General features: G+C 38.7%; 1 protein-coding gene across 1 annotated transcript in view; it reads right to left on the reverse strand.

Moving 5' to 3' along the window:
* Positions 1-19,369, reverse strand: part of LOC130091562 (thrombospondin type-1 domain-containing protein 7A) — a 130,404-nt gene extending 111,035 nt beyond the window's left edge. The window contains exon 1 of the mRNA XM_056259504.1: positions 18,950-19,369. Coding sequence (XP_056115479.1) covers positions 18,950-19,082 — 133 coding nt within the window. The 5' untranslated portion in view covers positions 19,083-19,369. The remainder of the gene's footprint in view (positions 1-18,949) is intronic.
* Between the last annotated feature and the right edge of the window lie 371 nt (positions 19,370-19,740).

Raw genomic sequence — 19,740 nt, forward strand, 5'->3', positions numbered from 1 at the left:
TTTATCTTTAAAGCGAGACGGACTGGTGGATACGGCCTCGGCTCTGACGGGTCAGCAGACTCAAATCCTAAGAGCTTGTGTTCAAAGACCACCCCAGCAGGAAGCGCATCAAAAGAACTCAACCACCGCCCCTATTCCAAAGAGCATGTTTCTCCAGATCAGACACTGACGGACCCTTTGGTCAAAATGAGGCGAATTGGAAAAACATGAAGCTTTTTATTCTTTTGGTCTGATGTGGGTTCAGTGATGATCAAGTAATGTGAAATTTTTTTTGTGCTCATACAATTAGTCATTAAACCAACAGAAGAACTGAAAAATTAATTAATTCAAGAAAGACGTTTACATTACAGAAATGCATTTAGGCCATTTAATAATGGTACATATTTGATTATAAATTATATAGTCCTTTAAGACATTCCTTGTGTATTTCCCTCTTATATATAATGCAATTTTTTTCAAAATTCTGTAACTTTTACAGAGGCTTTCAAACATGAAATCCAAAATGAATCAAAAACAAAAGTAGTCTAAAAAAATGTAAATGAAAAGTTTGGGATCAGATTTTTATGATTTATATGATCAACATTACAGCAAAAACAGTAATACTACTGTGAATTTTTTTTTAAATGTCATCAAAGAATCCTGACAAAAAATCCAAAAAATCAGAGGAATAAATTACTAGAAAGTTCAAAAGAACATCATTTATATATATATAAAAAAAATCTTTTGTAACATTATAAATGTCTTTGCTGCCACATTTGATAAACGTTAATGCATCCTTGCTGAACAAATCCATTAATTTCTTCTTTTTTTTTAAAACAAGTTACTTATTTGAACAGTAGTGCATCTAATTTGTCAAAATGAGGTACTAGAGACTGGTATTGTACCAGAACCAAAATGTTAGAATTTACAATTATCAGCCAATAAACTCTCCAAATATGTGTGGTATTCCCATAAAACTTTACAGACAAACTTTTCAGCACGTGATAGTGGTCTGACAGCAAGCTGAATGGACGGATAGAAAAAATCCTGTCTTGTCACTCCACATGGTATCTACTGGCCAATCTGTGATCGTGTAAATACCAGCTGCCTAGGTTCTCTGAGCCATGGCAATACACACCCACACACTCCACGGCAGTCATGGCAAATTCTAAGCTTTAATGATATTAATCTTTCAAAAACTGTCACTAGCCAAAGCAAGATTCCATCTGTAGCTTTTTTCCCCCAAAAGTTACACTTTCCACAAGATAGCACATGGCGAGTGATGCCGTGCAAGACTCAGGGTTTATCAGGATAGCAAGAGATCGTCTTGACCTACATACAGTACAAGCATACACACTCTCTCACACTCAGGCACATGGCTCCACTACTGCAAATTCTCCACGCATTAAAAAAAACCCACACACCTAGAGCCATGTGGTTTCATGCATGAGCTACAGTAGCATGTTGTCAGGGAAAAACGGAGCGGCCTGGAGCAAACGGAAAAGCAGCCAGATTGTTTTCAGCATAACAATATGCTTCCTCAATGTAAGGAAACTGTTACAGGCTCAGTTTAACAAGAGATTGTGTCAGGATACAATACAATGGTAGAAATATGACGGACAGGTAGACTTGTTTCTGACACATCACGCCCTGTATTTTCACATTACATGCATGATAATATAAATTAACATAGCTGTGCAAACTTTGGGAAATCTACTGTAACCTTAAAGGGATTCTCCACTTTTTTTGGAAGTAGGCTCATTTTACAACTCCCCCAGAGTTAAACTGTTGAGTTTTACCGTTTTTGAATCCATTCAGCCGATCTCCGGTTCTGGCGGTACCACTTTTAGCATAGCTTAGCATACATCATTGAAGTGGACAAGACCATTAGCATTTCTAAAAAAAAAAAAGACCAAAGAGTTGCGATATTTTTCCTATTTAAAACTTGACTCTTCTGTAGTTACATCGTGCACTAAGACCGACGGAAAATGTAAAGTTGCGATTTTCTAGGCTGATATGGCTAGGAACTATACTCTCATTCCTGCGTAATAATCAAGAAACTTTAGTGCCGTACCATGAGAGCAGCAGGCGTAATGATATGACGCAGCGCCTGAAAATAGGCCACCTTCCGTCAACACAACGGAACTATTTTCAGGCGCTGCGTCATATCATGCTAAAAGTGGTACCGCCAGAACCGGAGATCGGCTGAATGGATTCAAAAACGGTAAAACTCAACAGTTTAACTCTGGGGGAGTTGTAAAATGAGCCTATTTCCAAAAAAAGTGGAGTATCCCTTTACTAACAAAGTTTCCACAGCTATACTTATATTATGAGACAATAAACTTCATTTATATTATGAGACAATAAAATAAACAGCGCCAGAGTCATAGAGAGAAAGAGTTGCGACACTCCCATAGACCGCCATAGGAACTTTGGAATGCGGAATTAACGCGTGTCGTGGAGCGGCCAATAGTTCCAAACACTGATAGTTTCTCCATTGAACCCCATTCATTTTCAGTGCTTCCGAAGTACGCTCGCTGGTAAATTAATGAAATTACTGCATTTTTTTTACTTTTACACCTATTGGCCGACCTCTCGTGAATCTAGTCTGTAGTTATATTTTATGTAGCCAGTTTTAGTAAATGTTTATTGGAAGATAATAGGTTAATTGCAGCGATAGCTTACGTGACCAACACTTCACTAACGTTAGCTAACTTACGGTAACTGATGTATATAATATATTAGTGTTGTCACGATACTAGAATTTCTAACTTCGATACGATACCTTGAAAAATATCGATATTCGATACCATTTTCGATACCACGGAGAAAAAACTGCCACAATATTAAGGGGGTATTTTTTTTATTTAAAGCTAAATATAACAAGTCTAGAACATGACAATGAGGTATATTTTACATGAACACAAACGTCCTGAGTTCTATTTGTTTATATTTTTTAATTGGACCAGAGCTAACATGATGTATTTTTATTACCTACTGTTATCAAAGATTAAAATATACTGTAACAAAAAAGCACTTAACAGTATCAAATTGGAGGATAGAGAGTCAGTAATGTATAATAATAAGATTAAACATCCAATTTTCAGTTAAAGGCATGTCATTATTGAATTTAGAGATGCCATTGTCTAGCTGTTTAGTTTAATTAATATCTGTGTAATCAAATTGATGATAATCGCTAATGAAGGAAAATTGCAGAATTAAATAATAATTTTTTAATAAAGTTAAATAGGCACCAGTTAATTTACATTTGACCACAGTTACAATATTTACTTGTCTAAGATTCCTCATTCAGATTATGTTAACTTTAAGAATTAAAACGAGACAACACAGACTCTTATCAACAACAATACTAGGCCATCTTGGTTAATGTTTCAGAAAAGTTCAAATGGGAAGAGTTACAGTGTTTCCTTGAGGATTTTTTTTTTAGCATTGGGGGCAGGTCTGTCCAAACAACAAACACCCCTGATGCTGAGCATATGCTGCTAAATAGTAGCCTACCCCTGAAGCCAGTTCCTTAAGTCTGTTTTCACCTATACAATAATTTTAAAAAATGAGTGATGTGAGGGATTATTGATAGTCAAACAATCTGTTGGGTGCCCGCAGCCCGCTCGCGTGTCCGCGCTATTCTCCTACATGCCCGCTCGCGGTGTGTAACTCGTGTCCGCGCTATTCTCCTACATGCCCGCTCGCGGTGTGTAACTCGTGTCCGCGCTATTCTCCTACATGCCCGCTCGCGGTGTGTAACTCGTGTCCGCGCTATTCTCCGACATGCCCGCTCGCGGTGTGTAACTCGTGTCCGCGCTATTCTCCTACATGCCCGCTCGCGGTGTGTAACTCGTGTCCGCGCTATTCTCCGACATGCCCGCTCGCGGTGTGTAGCGCGTGTCCACGCTATTCTCCGACTCCGACATGCCCGCTCGCGGTGTGTTTTTTACGCGTGTCCGCGCTATTCCCCGACATGCCCGCTCGTGGTGTTCTTTATCAATCAACCAAAGCCGGTCGCGGGTGCGCGGCCCTCGCCATCTTTCCATTCACTTCACTTTTGCTATTTAACCAGAGCGAATGAGACGAGTGCGTCACGTGTGGTGTTTGTCAACGCGCCTTTTGAGAGAAGTGAAAGTGACTGCTCGGCTAGTATCGATACTTCGGGAAATTAGTATTGGTACCGTTCAGATATTTCAGTATCGATATTTATCGAAATATCGATATTTTTTACAACACTATAATATATAATATAGTTTTAATAATATTTTATATGTATGTATATATATATATATATATATAGCCTATATATAATATTATATATACATACACACACACACAATTCATTTATTTAAATGGGTTAGGGTTATCCATATATGTGCTTATATGTATTTAGGAACATAGTTAATTCACTCATTAACTATCTCTCCGGTTTAATTTTATGAAGAATATTTTTCGGTTGAATATTTACCGAACATTGCTGTATTTATTCGTTGCTTTCTAAGTTATGGGAGCAGTCTGTTTCCCTCCTAAATCATTCATTTGTACATGCACAGCGTAATTATTTATATTTTATGTTGGTTGGAGTTCTGAACGGACTGCAGACCTCTTTGCGTGATCACGAAGATAGGCTAATGGCTGAATCGGAATTTATAAGCAAGATCACGAGAATCAATAGCCTAATACAGCCCAGTTGTGCTAAAATAAATATCATGAGACGTCCATCATCAGACGAATGACATGGAAAAGTTAAGTTAGAGCCGCCAAAGCCAGTGCTACTACCCATGCGAACATGAACACTAAGCGTTTCCCTCCAAAAATATAGCCTAAAACTTATCTAAGTTGTCACCCTGCCTCTCCAAATGCAAAACTGACATTAACAAAATGCAATAACAGCTGAAAAAGTACTTGGGTGTGTGTTTTATTTTATATTTACCGTTTAATAATGCAATCGCTGCTGTCTGTCCATAGAAGAACATGACAGCCCGCGTATGTTTGGGGCTTACATGAACCACGTGACAGCCATCGCGGCGACATCAAAGCGTGACGCAACTCTTTCTCTCGAACAGCGCATACAAAACTTTGGGTTCAGTAAGATTTCTCTTTTTTTAATGAATACTTTTATTCAGCAAGGATGCAATAAATTGATCAAAAGTGACAGTAAAAAAAAATGACTGTTTTAATTGTATTTTTGATCAAATAAATGTAGCCTTGGTGAGCAGAAGAAACTTTTTGCAAAAACATTCAAAAATCTTGCCAAGCACCAACTTTTGAAAGTTGTTTGCAAAGCAACATAATATAAAATTCAGAACTGATGTTTTAAAGTATTAGTCTTTATGAGTTTCAAAATGTGAAATATCTTTTGGTTTACCTCCATTAATTTCTAAATAAAAAAGGAAAATTATCAAATTTGATTAAACAGCTTTCATTTTCACTTTCACGCTTGCATTATATTTAATTCATACACTTCATTAGTTCATGCATTCTATGGAAATCAAACCCATATGAACTTGTTGCTATAGCACCACATTCTCTGCTGTGGAGTGATTTGTATATCACTATAAAGTGCTATAGAAATAAAACAACCCTGTTGTGATATGTTACAGTGATATAAAATGACTCACACAAGATTGGAGTCATACCGCCCACCCCTATTAACAATGTGTTTCCTCCACATAAGGAAACACACTCAGTTTAACAGAAGCTGGTGTCAGGATACACTGTGGAAACACACTCAAAGGAAGCAGAAGCAGGGAACCAGAAGAAAGAAGCTCAAAACGACGCTGTGGTTAATATACGAGCGTCGTCACGGCGTGGTTGCTATGGCTGCAGTTGTCAGCATGGCACAGGGGGCTCATGTCATGACTGACAGCTGTGACAGCGATGTAATCCAATCCCCTCACAGTGTTCATCGGAGCTCCACTGCACAGAGATCTCGACGTGAACTGAGTGGGAGAGGAGCGCGTGGGCACCACAGTGGAACGACGCCAGTTGCATGGAATATTACTCTGTCTCTGACAGAGGAGAAATTCACACTCGAGTCCTGTGTCATCTTCAAGGCGATTAGACAGAGAGGGAATAATCCGGTGGGAAGGTGTGACGGGGCAACGTATCGAGCTCACCAATATAGGACGAAAAAAATCATTTTAAAAACGTTACAAACAAGAAGAATACGATAGATTTTGAGAATTTTATGCTTAAAGTTAAACCTTGTTTGCTTTCTTGATACAAGTTTCAGGTCTTATTGAATTTGTGACTTAAAGGGATAGTTCACCAAAAAAAGAAAATTCTGTCAGAATCATTTGATATCTTTACCACCTTTCACCTGTCCAAAATACCCGAGAGCTCAAGCTATATTCAAAATTCCACAAAAAACAAGTTATTGTATGACTTAAGTAGACATTTTATTGTAATTTTTGTAAATTGCACTGCACACCTTGTGAAACAACATTTTGTTCTACTGTATATGGCTGCAATAAACTTTAATCGAATCTAACAGGGTTTCCAAAACTAATTATTAATTAAATCAAAATGTCCAATTAAAATAAATAAAATCAAATCAAAATAAAAACCGAACATAAAAAAGAATTCTTTTTTTTTTTTTGCATGTCATGTGACCATTAACTGATATGTAAAAATAAATAGTTTTATATATAAGATATATAAAAATAATTAGAACATAAGTAAATATTTTTTGTCAAAGGGGTTCGGCTCACAAAAAGTTTGGGAACCCCTGACATTGAATACTGCACACAACTTTTAAGGTTCTTTAATTTTGTTTTGTAGTCCTTGTTGAAGCGTTACATACTGAATAGTTATTAACTGTCACTGTATGAAAAAGAGCTGCATGAATATACTCTTTTTATGTTCCAAGGAAAAAAAATAACAGCATATGGGTTTGGAATGACATAATGAGTGAGTAAAAAATGACAGAATTTTCATTCTTGGAAGCATGAATATGAAGCATATGCTCACCCATATGGGTCACATAGATAATATCCCACAACCCACTGCACTCGAAAATATCAATAGCTCATCAGCACAAAGTCACGGTGCTTGTGGAACTGTAAGCAGGGAGGGCAGGTATCGAGTAATGAAGTTGAGTAATTAGAGAAGATGAAAGGCATTATTATTGGCATCGTGTCAGTAAATGAAGTGAACTGTAAAGGGAGGTGCGAGAGAGATATGGAGCCTTTATGAAAGATCTGAAGGCGTCAGTGCCTGGGTGTAAATGTGGAGGTGCTGCCACAGCGAGAACTGGCACTACAAACAACACCCACATCAGAGAGGAGAGAAGGATGGAGAGAGAAGAGACTGTAAAGTTTTACACAATGGTACACAATTGTAAATGGCGGGGGGTCCAAATGAAAAATCACAAATGAGATCTGTTTAAAATTCATACACAGCCAATAGATTAAATGGAGATGTTTGTTTAAAAGGATAGTTCACCCAAAAATGAAAATTCTGTCATCATTTACTCATCCTCAATACAAAAGGAGATATTTTTAATGAAATCTGAGCATTTCTGTCCCTCCATTGACCACTTTGACTCTTCAAAAAGTTCATGAAGAGATTGTAAAATGAGATTGGTTTAGTTTAGATTTGTAAAATGAGAGCGGTTTAGTCCAAATTTTCTGAAGAGAATCGATCGCTTTATATGATGAACAGATCGAATATAGGCTTTTATTCACATTTAAAAAAAATAAGAAGTATAAATGGGTGGTTTAATATTGTACACCAAAACTAGAAAAGCAGAGGGGTAAAAGGAGAGGGCCTGACCACCTGTCTGTTCTTTCACATCCAAGAGCCTGTCAAATATGATTATCTGTAGCGAGAGTCAAACTTGCACATTCAGGTTCAGGTTGAAAGTTCTGCTGAGTGTGTTAACTGAAGGAATCTAGGCACAATGCCGGGAGCAGGTTATATGAAATCACATCAAACCAGTACAAGAAGCTCCTGAAACATTATAACCCGATAATCAAAACCCTGTACCTAACCATAACCATTAGCTAACCCAGAGGACAATGACAGGTTGATAAGACAAGCAAAGACATACACTAACATTCAAAAGTTTGGGTTTGGTAGGATTTCTTTTAATGTTTTGATTCACAGTACTCATAAAATAGTAGGCAGAATGTACCCAGATGACCTACTTCTTCAGGCGAGATCCTGAAGTGTGCATTCGATGGACACTTTACTATCCCATGAGGCCACGGGAGAGGATTTATGAATGACAGTGATGCGACGCAACTGATGCTGGTAGTGACAACATGGCGAATGTAGTACACCCGGATTACATCATACTACATAGCACTTTTTCTTTTTATGCTCACAAAGCAAATACTTATTCAAAATAAGTTTGAAAATCTAGTCAACAATAAGTACAACTATATTTGTACATTTTCTTAAGAAAATATAAGGGATTTCTGCCTGTGCAAACATAACAACAATGACAGGTTGTTTCTATGCAATTTGAAGTATCGTTAATGCCTTTAGCACATTTGAAGTTTAATACTGTACACCTATAGTTAAAGTTATAACTACAGATGCAATCTATAGTTAGGGCTAAGTATGAGCAATATTAATAGGGATAGTGATGCTTGCCTTAGCAAAGAGTATATAAGTAACTACATAGTTAAAATATTTCAAATAATTCTTCATTGTACGCTCATTGTATTTTATGAGTATCCAACACCAGAGAAACCAAACTTCAGAAAAACTCACAGTATTCCTTCCTTCGCCCAATAATCCAAAGGGACAATGGCTATTGCCCAACTAAATGTCACTGCACTCACAAACAGAGTCCATTTCATTGAATTCTCTGAAAAGCGGAGTGTTGCTTCACAAAGATGAAAGAAGATCTCTTGAATGTGCATTGTTGAGGTGCTCAGGGTGAACACCGCCGGTCTCTTTCATTCTGCTCTAGAGAGTTCAGAAAGACATCCACAGCAGGGATGTGAAGTTGGCTGACCTCTTTCAATTGGTATTGTCAGAAAGTATTAAGTATTTTCATCCCCTTGCTGAAGAGGCGACTGAAAAGATTTGAGGTCATTCTGTTCTGCCTTATATATACAAAGTACAGTATATGTACACTGAATAAAATTATATATTTTTTGCCCCCATTTTTCATGAGCTGAACTCAAAGATCTCAGACTTTTTCTATGTACACAAAAGGCCTATTTCTCTCAAATATTGTTCACAAATCTGTCTAAATCTGTGTTAGTGAATAGTGAGCACTTCTCCATCCATCCTTCTCATAATCCATCCAGTGGCATATCAAGATGCTGATTAGACAGTATGATTATTGCACAGGTGTGCCTTAAGCCTGGAACACACCAAGCCGACGCCGACGAACTAGCGCCGATGAAAGCCGACTGTGTTGTCGCCTCTCGTCGGGGTAAAAAGCTGCACTTGAACACACCGAGAGAACTACAGCCGACTGTCAGCTAGAATGCGCGTTCTGCGCCTGCGTGTAAATGAGACAACTGTCTATTTCTGCAGATATATTCTCTATATTCGTCATTCAAAAAGGGGAAACCGACGCTGTCGGCTGCAGATACACAAACCATAAACAAAGCAGTTAGTGCTTACCGTTTTAAATATCGATCCTGCTAAACACTTTCTTTATTCCACTCCGCTCGTGTTAATATTGAAATATTCGCCAAGGAACACCCAGGTAAGATGACGTAACATAAGAACAGCCTTCTATCTGTAGAGTGTTGACTTCTTTGCTCGCTGTTTTGCTATTATTCTCGTGCATGACTCTTTCACTAAGCTGAACAGCCAATCAGAGTTCCCTCTTTCACCGACGGCCCGACGCCGATTCAACATGTCGAATCGGCCGAAACAGAGCCGACGAGGACCAATTTCAGCCGACGGCACGGAACCGTGCGGAGCACACCGAGGAAACTCAGTCGGCCGACGCACAAAAACTGCTCGACGGCCGACCGTCGGCTTGGTGTGTTCCAGGCTTTAGGCTGGCTACAGCAACTTCGCACAGCTATTGAAGAGGAGTGGACCAACATTCCACAGGCCACAATCAACAACCTGATCAACTCTATGCAAAGGAGATGTGTTGCACTGCGTGAGGCAAATGGTGGTCACACCAGATACTGACTGCCCAGTCTGCTGTGATTGGTCTACTCTGCTCTGATTGGTCAGATGGCCCAGTCTCCTGTGATTGGTCTACTCTGCTCTGATTGGTCAGATGGCCCAGTCTGCTGTGATTGGTCTACTCTGCTCTGATTGGTCAGATGGCCCAGTCTGTTGTGATTGGTCTACTCTGCTCTGATTGGTCAGGTGGTCCAGTCTGTTGTGATTGGTCTACTCTGCTCTGATTGGTCAGGTGGTCCAGTCTGTTGTAATTGGTCTACTCTGCTCTGATTATTCAGATGGCCCAGTCTGTTGTGATTGGTCTACTCTTTTCTGATTGGTCAGATGTCCCAGTCTGTTGTCATTGGTCTACTCTTTTCTGATTGGTCAGATGGCCCAGTCTGTTGTGATTGGTCTACTGCTTACAGCCCGTTTCAAAATGAAACTCCAATACCATATCTGAACTTCAGCTCCGTAGTCTTCCTCACCATTTGATACACTGTGATGAGAACAGTAACGATGGTGTCTGTCTTAACGTAACAATTCAAGCCGGAGTACTCATCCTTTGGAAGTGCATGCAAAGCGGATTTGCTTTTGCAGTGCAGAAAACAGCGTCTTATCAACATGTCGAGAACACAAACCAAACTCCTCAGCTACAACTACAGTGTTTGACAGCAGGTCAAAGTAGACAAAGTAAGACTGGAATTACTGTTGACCCATTTCAGGCAGTTCAGAATGGCTTTCTTTTGGGAGGCAATAACTCAATTTATTGTGCACTTTGATATTTGAAACTTTTTTTGCAGACCAGGTCTGCAAAAAAAAGTTTCAAATATCAAAGTGCACGATAAATTGCACTTTCTCAAACAGCTACACACTACATAAAAGGTATTATCCGAAAAAGCATAATAGGGTACTTTAAGATGCCGGCTGTAGGCAGCTTACTAGATATTTGAAACACAGACATAGAACAATCAGATCTACTCTATAAAGCTTTATGCAAAACAAATCTCAGTTTTAGTCTTTCTTACTTACAATTCTTCCCAAACCATTTTTTCCAAAAGAATCCTTATGCTTCAATGCTTTGTAAAGTAATATGGTCTGGCACTAAGACATTGTGGAACATGGTGTAAAGGACTAATCCTCTTATGCCACACTAAATAAACTTTATGGATCTAGAATAATCTTTAATCCACACAACACAGCCATATTAGAGATGCCTTGGTCTTAGCGTAAGCCCTGCCATTTAGATTAAACAAACACCATTTTCCCAGCAGGACTGAGACCACACACACGCACGTCCATAAAGGGCGACCTATTTCATAAAAAGCAGATTTTTTTAAATAAACTATTATGCTGTTACACATTTACTGACCCTTTGAGGCAAAAAGAGCTTGATTATGTAACAACTGTATGCCTTCACTGTAAGGTGACAAATACTGGCAAGGTGTAGTTCTTCCTTTGCCGAAATAGAGGGATTAAAAAGCAATATTCCTAGAAAGACTGGATCTTATAACAGTCTGTTCTCGCGCTATCAGGGTCGATGTGTGGGTTTTACAAATGCCGTTTTTTAATACTGGAATTTAGGCTGAATGATATATAAAATATTCACAATAGGTTAACGTTTTTTTTAACAAGTAATATAAAATGAAGTAACATTTTAACACGCTCTAATATTGCTTGCTTATTTCTAATATTTGCTTTAAAAAAGTGCTTTTTTCCAAAAGAAATATAATACATTTTTGAATTAATGAAAATATTTAAACACTCAAAAACAACATGAAAACAAATAGTGTTGATTTAGTAGAAATACTGTCATATTGTTATCTTTTTTTTTTTTTACCACATTCTACTTTTTGCAATAAATATTTAGAATTGTCTGTCTACAATGGTGTTTTAATTTAAATGATAGTGCTTTTGACTGCGAGAAAAGCCCCTTTTAACTCAAATTGTAAGTATTTGCTATAAAATGTATTATGTATCATATCTTTAAAAGGATTAAAAATATTGAAATTTCATTTTCATGGATTTTTTTTTTTTTTTTGCTATATCACCAAGTGCTACATGGAACATAATATATTATGGAGAGTTGAATATCACCCAAAAATACCCTAAAATTAGCCTGGGCTCCACTCCTAAGAGTTAATTTCTCCATTTAAGCAGTGTACAGTGGCTATTCGAATGTACAGAACACATCATCACATGGACATAAAGAGCTTACAGTTTTGTGAGACTTCCACAAATATTACAGAATCTAACACATTATTCCCTATGGGAAATTATGAGCAATTGGTGAAGAAAGTAAAATGTGACAGCGAGTGGAAATGATATAGTAATAAACATAATGAAACCGCTTTAGTTTGATACCCACTGTAAATCAGCAGCACTTAAGAACATGCATCCAGGGTCATATTTCATCCCAAAGGAATATGTCCTATAATTCAGTGGTTAAAGTGTGCAGAGAATAGGATGCGCTCCATTTAGTGAATATGAGCACGATCAAACTGCTTCTGGGGAGTTCACACTCTTAATGCGCAGTGCAATTAGGACTGCAGATTTCTTAAATTAGAGCCAAATTTAGACGCTTCAAAATAAGCAGAAATAAAAAAATCAATCACACAAGGGAAATGTATTTTCCAAACTGTTCAAATGCCATTAAACATTCTGTGAGAGACTAAAATATTCAGAGAAAACCAGCGCGTCCTAAATTTGAAGCCCTTTACCAGGGGTCTGGAGTATTTTTTAACCAATTAAAGTAGGAGAGTTTGCTTGCCTGTAGGTCCATATGAAAATCAGGGTCACTCGGGGTGACATTAAAATGCATTTCCTGAAATGAGTTCGAAATATCACCCAGCACATTTCCTTATCGGCCTCCAGAATGAAGGTGACAATTAAGTGACCTACATTTCTTTTCCATTTAATACACACTCCACTTTTAATAACGCCTCTTATTTTGAGACGAGGAATCTTCAAACCGCTGCAAAATCTCTTAAAACAGCAGTTATTTGGAATATAAGTGGACTTTGATCTCATGCTCTTCGTCTTTACTCGATAAACTACAATGCATTTGGAAACACACTAAGTCTATGTGGACATACCTGGCTTAAAGCATGTACAAAGAGCCAGTGTGTGTGTGTGTGTGGCTTAGTAAACCTTACATTATGGGGACAAAATGTCCACACAAAGATGGCAATATCTGAAATCCTTGTGGGCAAATTTTTGGTCCCCATGAAGAAAATGGCTTATAAATCATACTAAGTGATGTTTTTTTTTTTTGAAAATGTAAAATATAAAAATGCAGAAAGATATCTGTGATGTATGGGTAAGTGTAAGGGGATAGAATATACAGTTTGTACTGTATAAAAATCATTATGTCTTTGGAAAGTCCCCATAAAACATGAAAAATCAATGTGTATGTGTGTGCGTGTATGTGCGTGTGTGTGTGTGTGTGTGTGTGTATATATATGTGTGTGTGTGTGTGTGTCTGTGTGTGTATGTGTGTGGAGTAAAGATCTTAACAGAATGCAACCTGCATGCTCCTGCTTCATTAACAAGCCTTATTATAGAATCAACATGGTGAAGTGTGAGAAGCTCTGACAGCACAACTTTGTTCTCGAGGGATTGTGTGATCAGGAGACAAGAGAAGAATCCAGCGTAATCTGGGTAATCTCTGCTCTAAGAGTGGATAAACCCTGCTGAGGCATGAGCCACACACAAGAGTAACTATTAACCATTCCTATTGGTTGTGAGTATAGCCAATCGATTAGCCTACAACCATGTCAGAACTAACCATGAACCAATACAAGCAAAAAAATAATATAATATTAAACATTAATTATGTTCTGATTGGCTTTATTTGGTGAAACTTGTCGCATCGTAACTAGTTAGGAAACAGTGTTACATGTTGTACACAATACAAAATAAATTGTTGTAGAAAAAAATTTCATTTAATTTTTACAAATAATTTCAAAACATCTGCAAGAAACATTAAATTAAATGTATAATTTTGAAGTAGAAATAATTAAATAGTATTTTCTTTTAAAACGTACTCCAATAATCTTCCTTGACAACTGACAACTAAAATAATTAATTTACAGTGTACTCAATTAAATCCAAAAAAGCTTTGCAGAGTCCCACAAGCTTCTATGAAAAAACATGAATTGGTGCTTTAAAAATCCAGAAACAAATACGCTGATATGAAGAACCTGAAAGAAAAGGTCAACCACTTAATCTCTAAAGATCATGAAAAACGACACAAGAACCTTGTCCTGCTGAAAAGACCACAATAGTTGGTTAGCAGATATTTGTATTGATGTCCATCACCAGAACAATCCACTAGACCAGAAGCAAACCCAAATAAACCCGCTTGGGCCAGCCTGGAAGAAGTCTTTTCAGCTTGACAAGAAAAAGTATTACCAGCTAAATGAAAACACCAGCATATAACACCTCCTTTATGTAAGAGCGTAATAGCGTATCAATCATTTAATAATAACTTGGCTTAGGTGTTTCTTCTGACTCATAGAACACGTGTATTATGCTCATGGATTCATTATGAAACCAGAAGAACGTTGCTGCTTTTAAGCAGAATCCACTGTATGTGGTCTCTAAGTTTGGCCACCTAATGCGTGTCCTAATGTGCACTTTGGATCTCATGAAATCACATGAGAAAACATGGCTAGCGCTGTGAGCAATGCCTTCAGCAAGCAAAGGGAACTGCTGCTTTTCTAACAGAAAGGGTACACACTCTGAAGATCTTCTTCAGCAGTATCAAGGTAAAGGGATAGTTCACCCAAAAAGGAAAATACTCTATTTTTTACACTCAGGCTGATTCAAACTAGCCTAGTTAAAACCAGACCATTCTCAGTTGTAACTGAGTTATGGTCTGGCAAAGCGTCATAGACAAATCATTTCCAGAGGGGCGTCACCAACGGACGTCGCGGATAGACCTAAACCCAATCAGAGCGATGAAGGAGATGACGTATGCAGAGCGGCGGAGAAACATCTCCGAGTGTTGTTCTTTGCTCGGTTTTTAACTACCATATTTTCCGCACTATAAGGCGCACTTAAAAGCCTTTTATTTTCTCAAAAAACGACAGTGCGCCTTATAACGCGGAGCGCCTTATATATGGATGGTGAACGCGGAGACAGCGCCGGGCGACTTACGCCACAATCTGCCAATGGATCGTGGATGCCTGGGCTGATATATCAGTCTCAACTGTGATCCGAGCTTTCACGAAGGCAGGAAGAATCTCTTTATTCAGCCAGCTCAAACACCCGTATTTACTTCCTGTTTTCGGCCGAAGTCCACAGTAGTTGATTGTCGAGTTCGCGCGCGCGCGATCAAACCTCCTCCGTGTGTTCAACATCTGATTCGGATGAACTATCGGATAGTTACTATCCGAACTATCCATTTGAGCTGATATTCTCAGAACACCACACAGCACCGTCATCAGCTGACAGTCTGAGTTTCCACTGTTGCTCAGTTACCAATGATCGCGCGCGCAGCGCGCGCACTCGACAATCGACTACTGTGGACTTCGACCAAAAACAGGAAGAAAATACGGGTATGTGAGCTGGCTGAATAAACATCATTTTTATTCATATCTTTCACATTTACTGCAGTCAGATTCACCGTGTTCACTCACATGGCTGTGCACTTGTAATGACACATTAAGGTTGTTAAGAGGCTAAAAGCAGGTTTAAAACTTGTCCCGTTTAAGTCAACAGGGTGCAAATTTTAAAAAGAGGATAACACGGTGTAGGCAACACCGGTTTTTGTCATTGTTATCTGTACTGACAGCACTCCAAATTTACAAAAAATTAGCTCAATGTTAAAATTGACCGGAGTTTTCCTTTAACGTTTGAACAACGTTACCATGGGAGTGAACGGAGTTGTCAGTAAGCTTAATAAAGTTTGACTTTTTTGTTGACATTTGTTGACATCTAGTGGATGCATTCTCAAACCCAGTCAAACGTTTGACTGCAGTATCTTATGCGCCTTATAATCCGGTGCGCCCTATATATGAAAAATGTTCTAAAATAGGTCATTTATTGAAGGTGCGCCTTATAATCCGGTGCGCCATATAGTACGGAAAATACGGTAAACGGAAACGTTCAAATCGCTTAAAACAGACGCGATAGCTGATTCGAACGAGTGATGTTCGACGGCGGCATCCATCTTTGTAATGTAGGCTACAAAATCTGCTTCAAAATCCCAGCGCTGTCGTCATCGTGTAAAGCCCGCCGCAACGTTTCTGATTGGTGCCGCGATTTCGACGGATTGGAAATGGGCTTGAATGAGCTCTTTGCCAGACTAACTTTCAGAGCAAATCTAAATTTGCCGTAAGTCGTCTGGGTTTTCCCAGGCTAGATTCAAACTGTATAGCCTACTTTTATATTTTGAGAAGTCTCCGTGTTTTTGTCGATAGATGTCGATGTAGATTTGTCGAAGTTAATGTGCAATGTTGTTTGGTTACCAACATTCTTTTAAAATATCTTCTTTTGTGTTCTGGAGAAGAAAGTAAATGCATACAGTTTTGCAATTACAGATTTTCATGTTTGGCGGGAGTATATACACGTGTATATATAGGCTATATGGCTATAGTAAAAAATATGCTTTGGTATATGGAACAAAGAAAAGAAAAGCTGATGATATGAAAAAGTCGGTTTACCAAAGTCTAGTATGGTATAAAAGATAGTTCAGACTCTGAATTCTGATTAGATGAGCCGCCTTGATGTCAACTTCTATGCTAGCACAGTTTTATAAAAACAATAAGCCAGTTCTCCACTTTACTTCGTGCCTAAAATCTCTCTTTGCTTGTGGAAAAATCAAAGTAATCGACGGCCTCTCATGATTTACTGCTTTAGTAACCATCTTTGCGGAACACACCGACATCCTGAATTTAAAAAATAATCCCTCTACAAATCGAATGATGCATTATCCCTCTTCATTTCTGATGCTACTCACTATTTAACCAAGAATAGCCTACAAGTCAAGGTTGCCGTAACCCAAACAATTTACGCCAGTAAATACCCTCATTAATTAAGAATCCTTCCTGAGGAATATTCGCCTGTTTTGAGACACATGAGAGCCGCAGCTGAGATCTGGAGCGGTGGGGGTCAGCGTAATACTGCATATATCGATAAAATAAGAAAAGACTTCTTCTAATTGGAGGCTGAGGCATGTGGAGATAAGGACAAAATTGCTCCGGTCTTCTCAAGGGATATTTGAACATCAAACCCGCGTTCAGACAGCAAACAGGGAGGGAAATGTACAGACACCAGCGTGCCATTTAATCCAGCTTGCTTATTCGAAATAAAAGCACCGAGTATGCCAGCGGTATCGATTGCAGCAAGAAAAACAGCCATTAAGAATCACTTAAAGAAAAGCGTGTATGTTTTAACCATCATTTCGAGGCACGCTGCTGTACTCCCTTCTAGAGCACTTGTGTTTCCAGGCCTGTTATATGAACATCTCCATCATGGGGGATATCAGCCCTAGACGGCAGATTTATTGCTCTTCTGTGAAGCCAATAAACAGCAGAGATGTGAGCCAATTCCCCACAGGTTGAAGCCCGAGCTCTTATACGGTCAGATTCATTGTGCATACAGTACATCATACGTCAAAACTAAATTTCCCTCCCCTTGAGCGTTCTAGAAAGCGCAATAACATTATCACACCCGAGCGCTCTCACCGTCAAACGGCACAGATATGCTACTATCATGGATCTGCCCATCCAAGATAAACTCTCGACAATGATCTGTAATTACTGTGACCTACAGGAGAGAGATATGTAGGTTAAGTTTGCCTGCCGCTCCGCTTCTCTGCATGCATGTACTAGGGATGTTTTCACAGTATAAATCCCAACAGCTCGTTTAACCTCCTTGCGTGGTTACATCCTCTTTAAAAATTCACCAACATAGTGACAACTGCATATTGACTCGGGACGTCGCTCTGGCCAATAGGAAAATCCAAACTGCCCATTTAGACTTTTGCTGATCACATACCAGTTTGCAAATGAAGATTTGATTTGAATGCTTTGTACAAACTGTAATGAAAGTGTTTGAACTTTTGATCAGATCCCTGATTCTCATTACAAAATTAATGTATATATTTTTATTTGAAATAAAACTGTCCCAATAGAATGATTTTCATTATATTATTTTTTTCCATTACAGTAATGATATTGTTCTTGCATTACAGTACTGGGAATTAGGGGGTGAGATGTGTTTTAATATCATGAAATATCACAATGTAAAAATATTATGGAAATATTGAAATTATTAATTATAAATTATTTCCTTTATGTAAAACAAAAACATAATTATTAAATATAATTTAAAACAAAAAATCATATATAATATTTAATATATTTATAATTACTCATAATATATAATTAAATATATAATATTATACTGTATTTTAGACATTTTTTTACTATAGCAGCCTTTGTGAACAGAAGAGGTGGCGGCGAAACAGGGCCAAATTCACAATCAAAAGTCAAATAACTTCCATTACTTTGTACCTCGGAGCTGCTTCCATTATACTGTCAGATTTCATTATAATAATGATATGGCTCTTATCCAGCACAAGAAATCGAACAATCAGCCTGGGAAAATGGAGACAGCCTACTGTGCGGAAACGGGGACACATACTCTACAGTGCAGACTTTGAGAATCAGAAATTAGGATGATGAGAAATAATTCAAACACTCTTCGCAGAGCTGTTTTGAAGTGAGAGTGAAGACCTCTACTTGTCCTCATTCATCACACCAGATAATAAAACTAATTACAATGCAACTTTGTACATACAGAGGACATCTGGAACCTTCATATCCCACTGACATCCATCAAGGTACTTATGGAAATAGCCGTATACCTGTCTCCCAGAAGTACAGCGACTTCCCGTCTCCTGTCGTTTGGGAGCAAACGCTCCAGATTCCACAGAGCAGTAAAAATAACCTCCATAAACACAGGAACGCTGTCCTTGCACCCCTAACCCCAAGTCCCATGGCTCCCCCTGAGTCGGGTAAAATCCACTCGGTCGGGAGGAAAAGAAACCCCAATGAGAGCAGAGAAAGAACTTCAGTCGCACAGACTGAAAGAGTTTGCGTGCCTCTTCAGTTAGCGTTCCCCGAAGGAAAGGTGCATGTGGCGGTTTTCCTCGTCTTCTGCTCCTTTGGTTGGCTGGAGGGAAAAGGGGAACGCTTTGGCTGAACAATAGAGAACGGCAGCCACAGTTACCGGCACTGCTGCTGTCCTCTGCCTACTGCAGCTGACTGACGCCGCATCTCCTCCCTCTCTCTCTCTCTCTCTCTCTCTCTCTCTCTCTCTCTCTCTCTCTCTCACTCCCCCCCCCCCCCCCCTCTCTCTCTCTCTCTCTCCTGAGCTTAGGGCACAAGGACGCTCCTTCGCCATGCTCCTGTGACGCTAAAGAAGACAAGATAAGAGGGGAGTGCTGTCGCTAAGGGAGGGAGGGAGATTTATGAACTCCATATTGCACATTTTTTGTGTCTGCGTATTAAGGACCTGGAGTTGAATGAAGCGAGATGATAAATACGGTATCAATGAAAGATTCTTTGATGTTTCGAGACGCCCAAAATGTTAAAAGGACCACTGAAAGCTACTAATGCATGCAGAAGAAAGTGTCAAGTTGCACTAAATGCTCTG

The sequence above is a fragment of the Rhinichthys klamathensis genome, unplaced genomic scaffold (genome assembly GCF_029890125.1).
Source record: "Rhinichthys klamathensis goyatoka isolate OS25496 unplaced genomic scaffold, OSU_Roscu_1.1 h1tg000168l_1, whole genome shotgun sequence".
Classification (NCBI taxonomy): domain Eukaryota; kingdom Metazoa; phylum Chordata; class Actinopteri; order Cypriniformes; family Leuciscidae; genus Rhinichthys; species Rhinichthys klamathensis.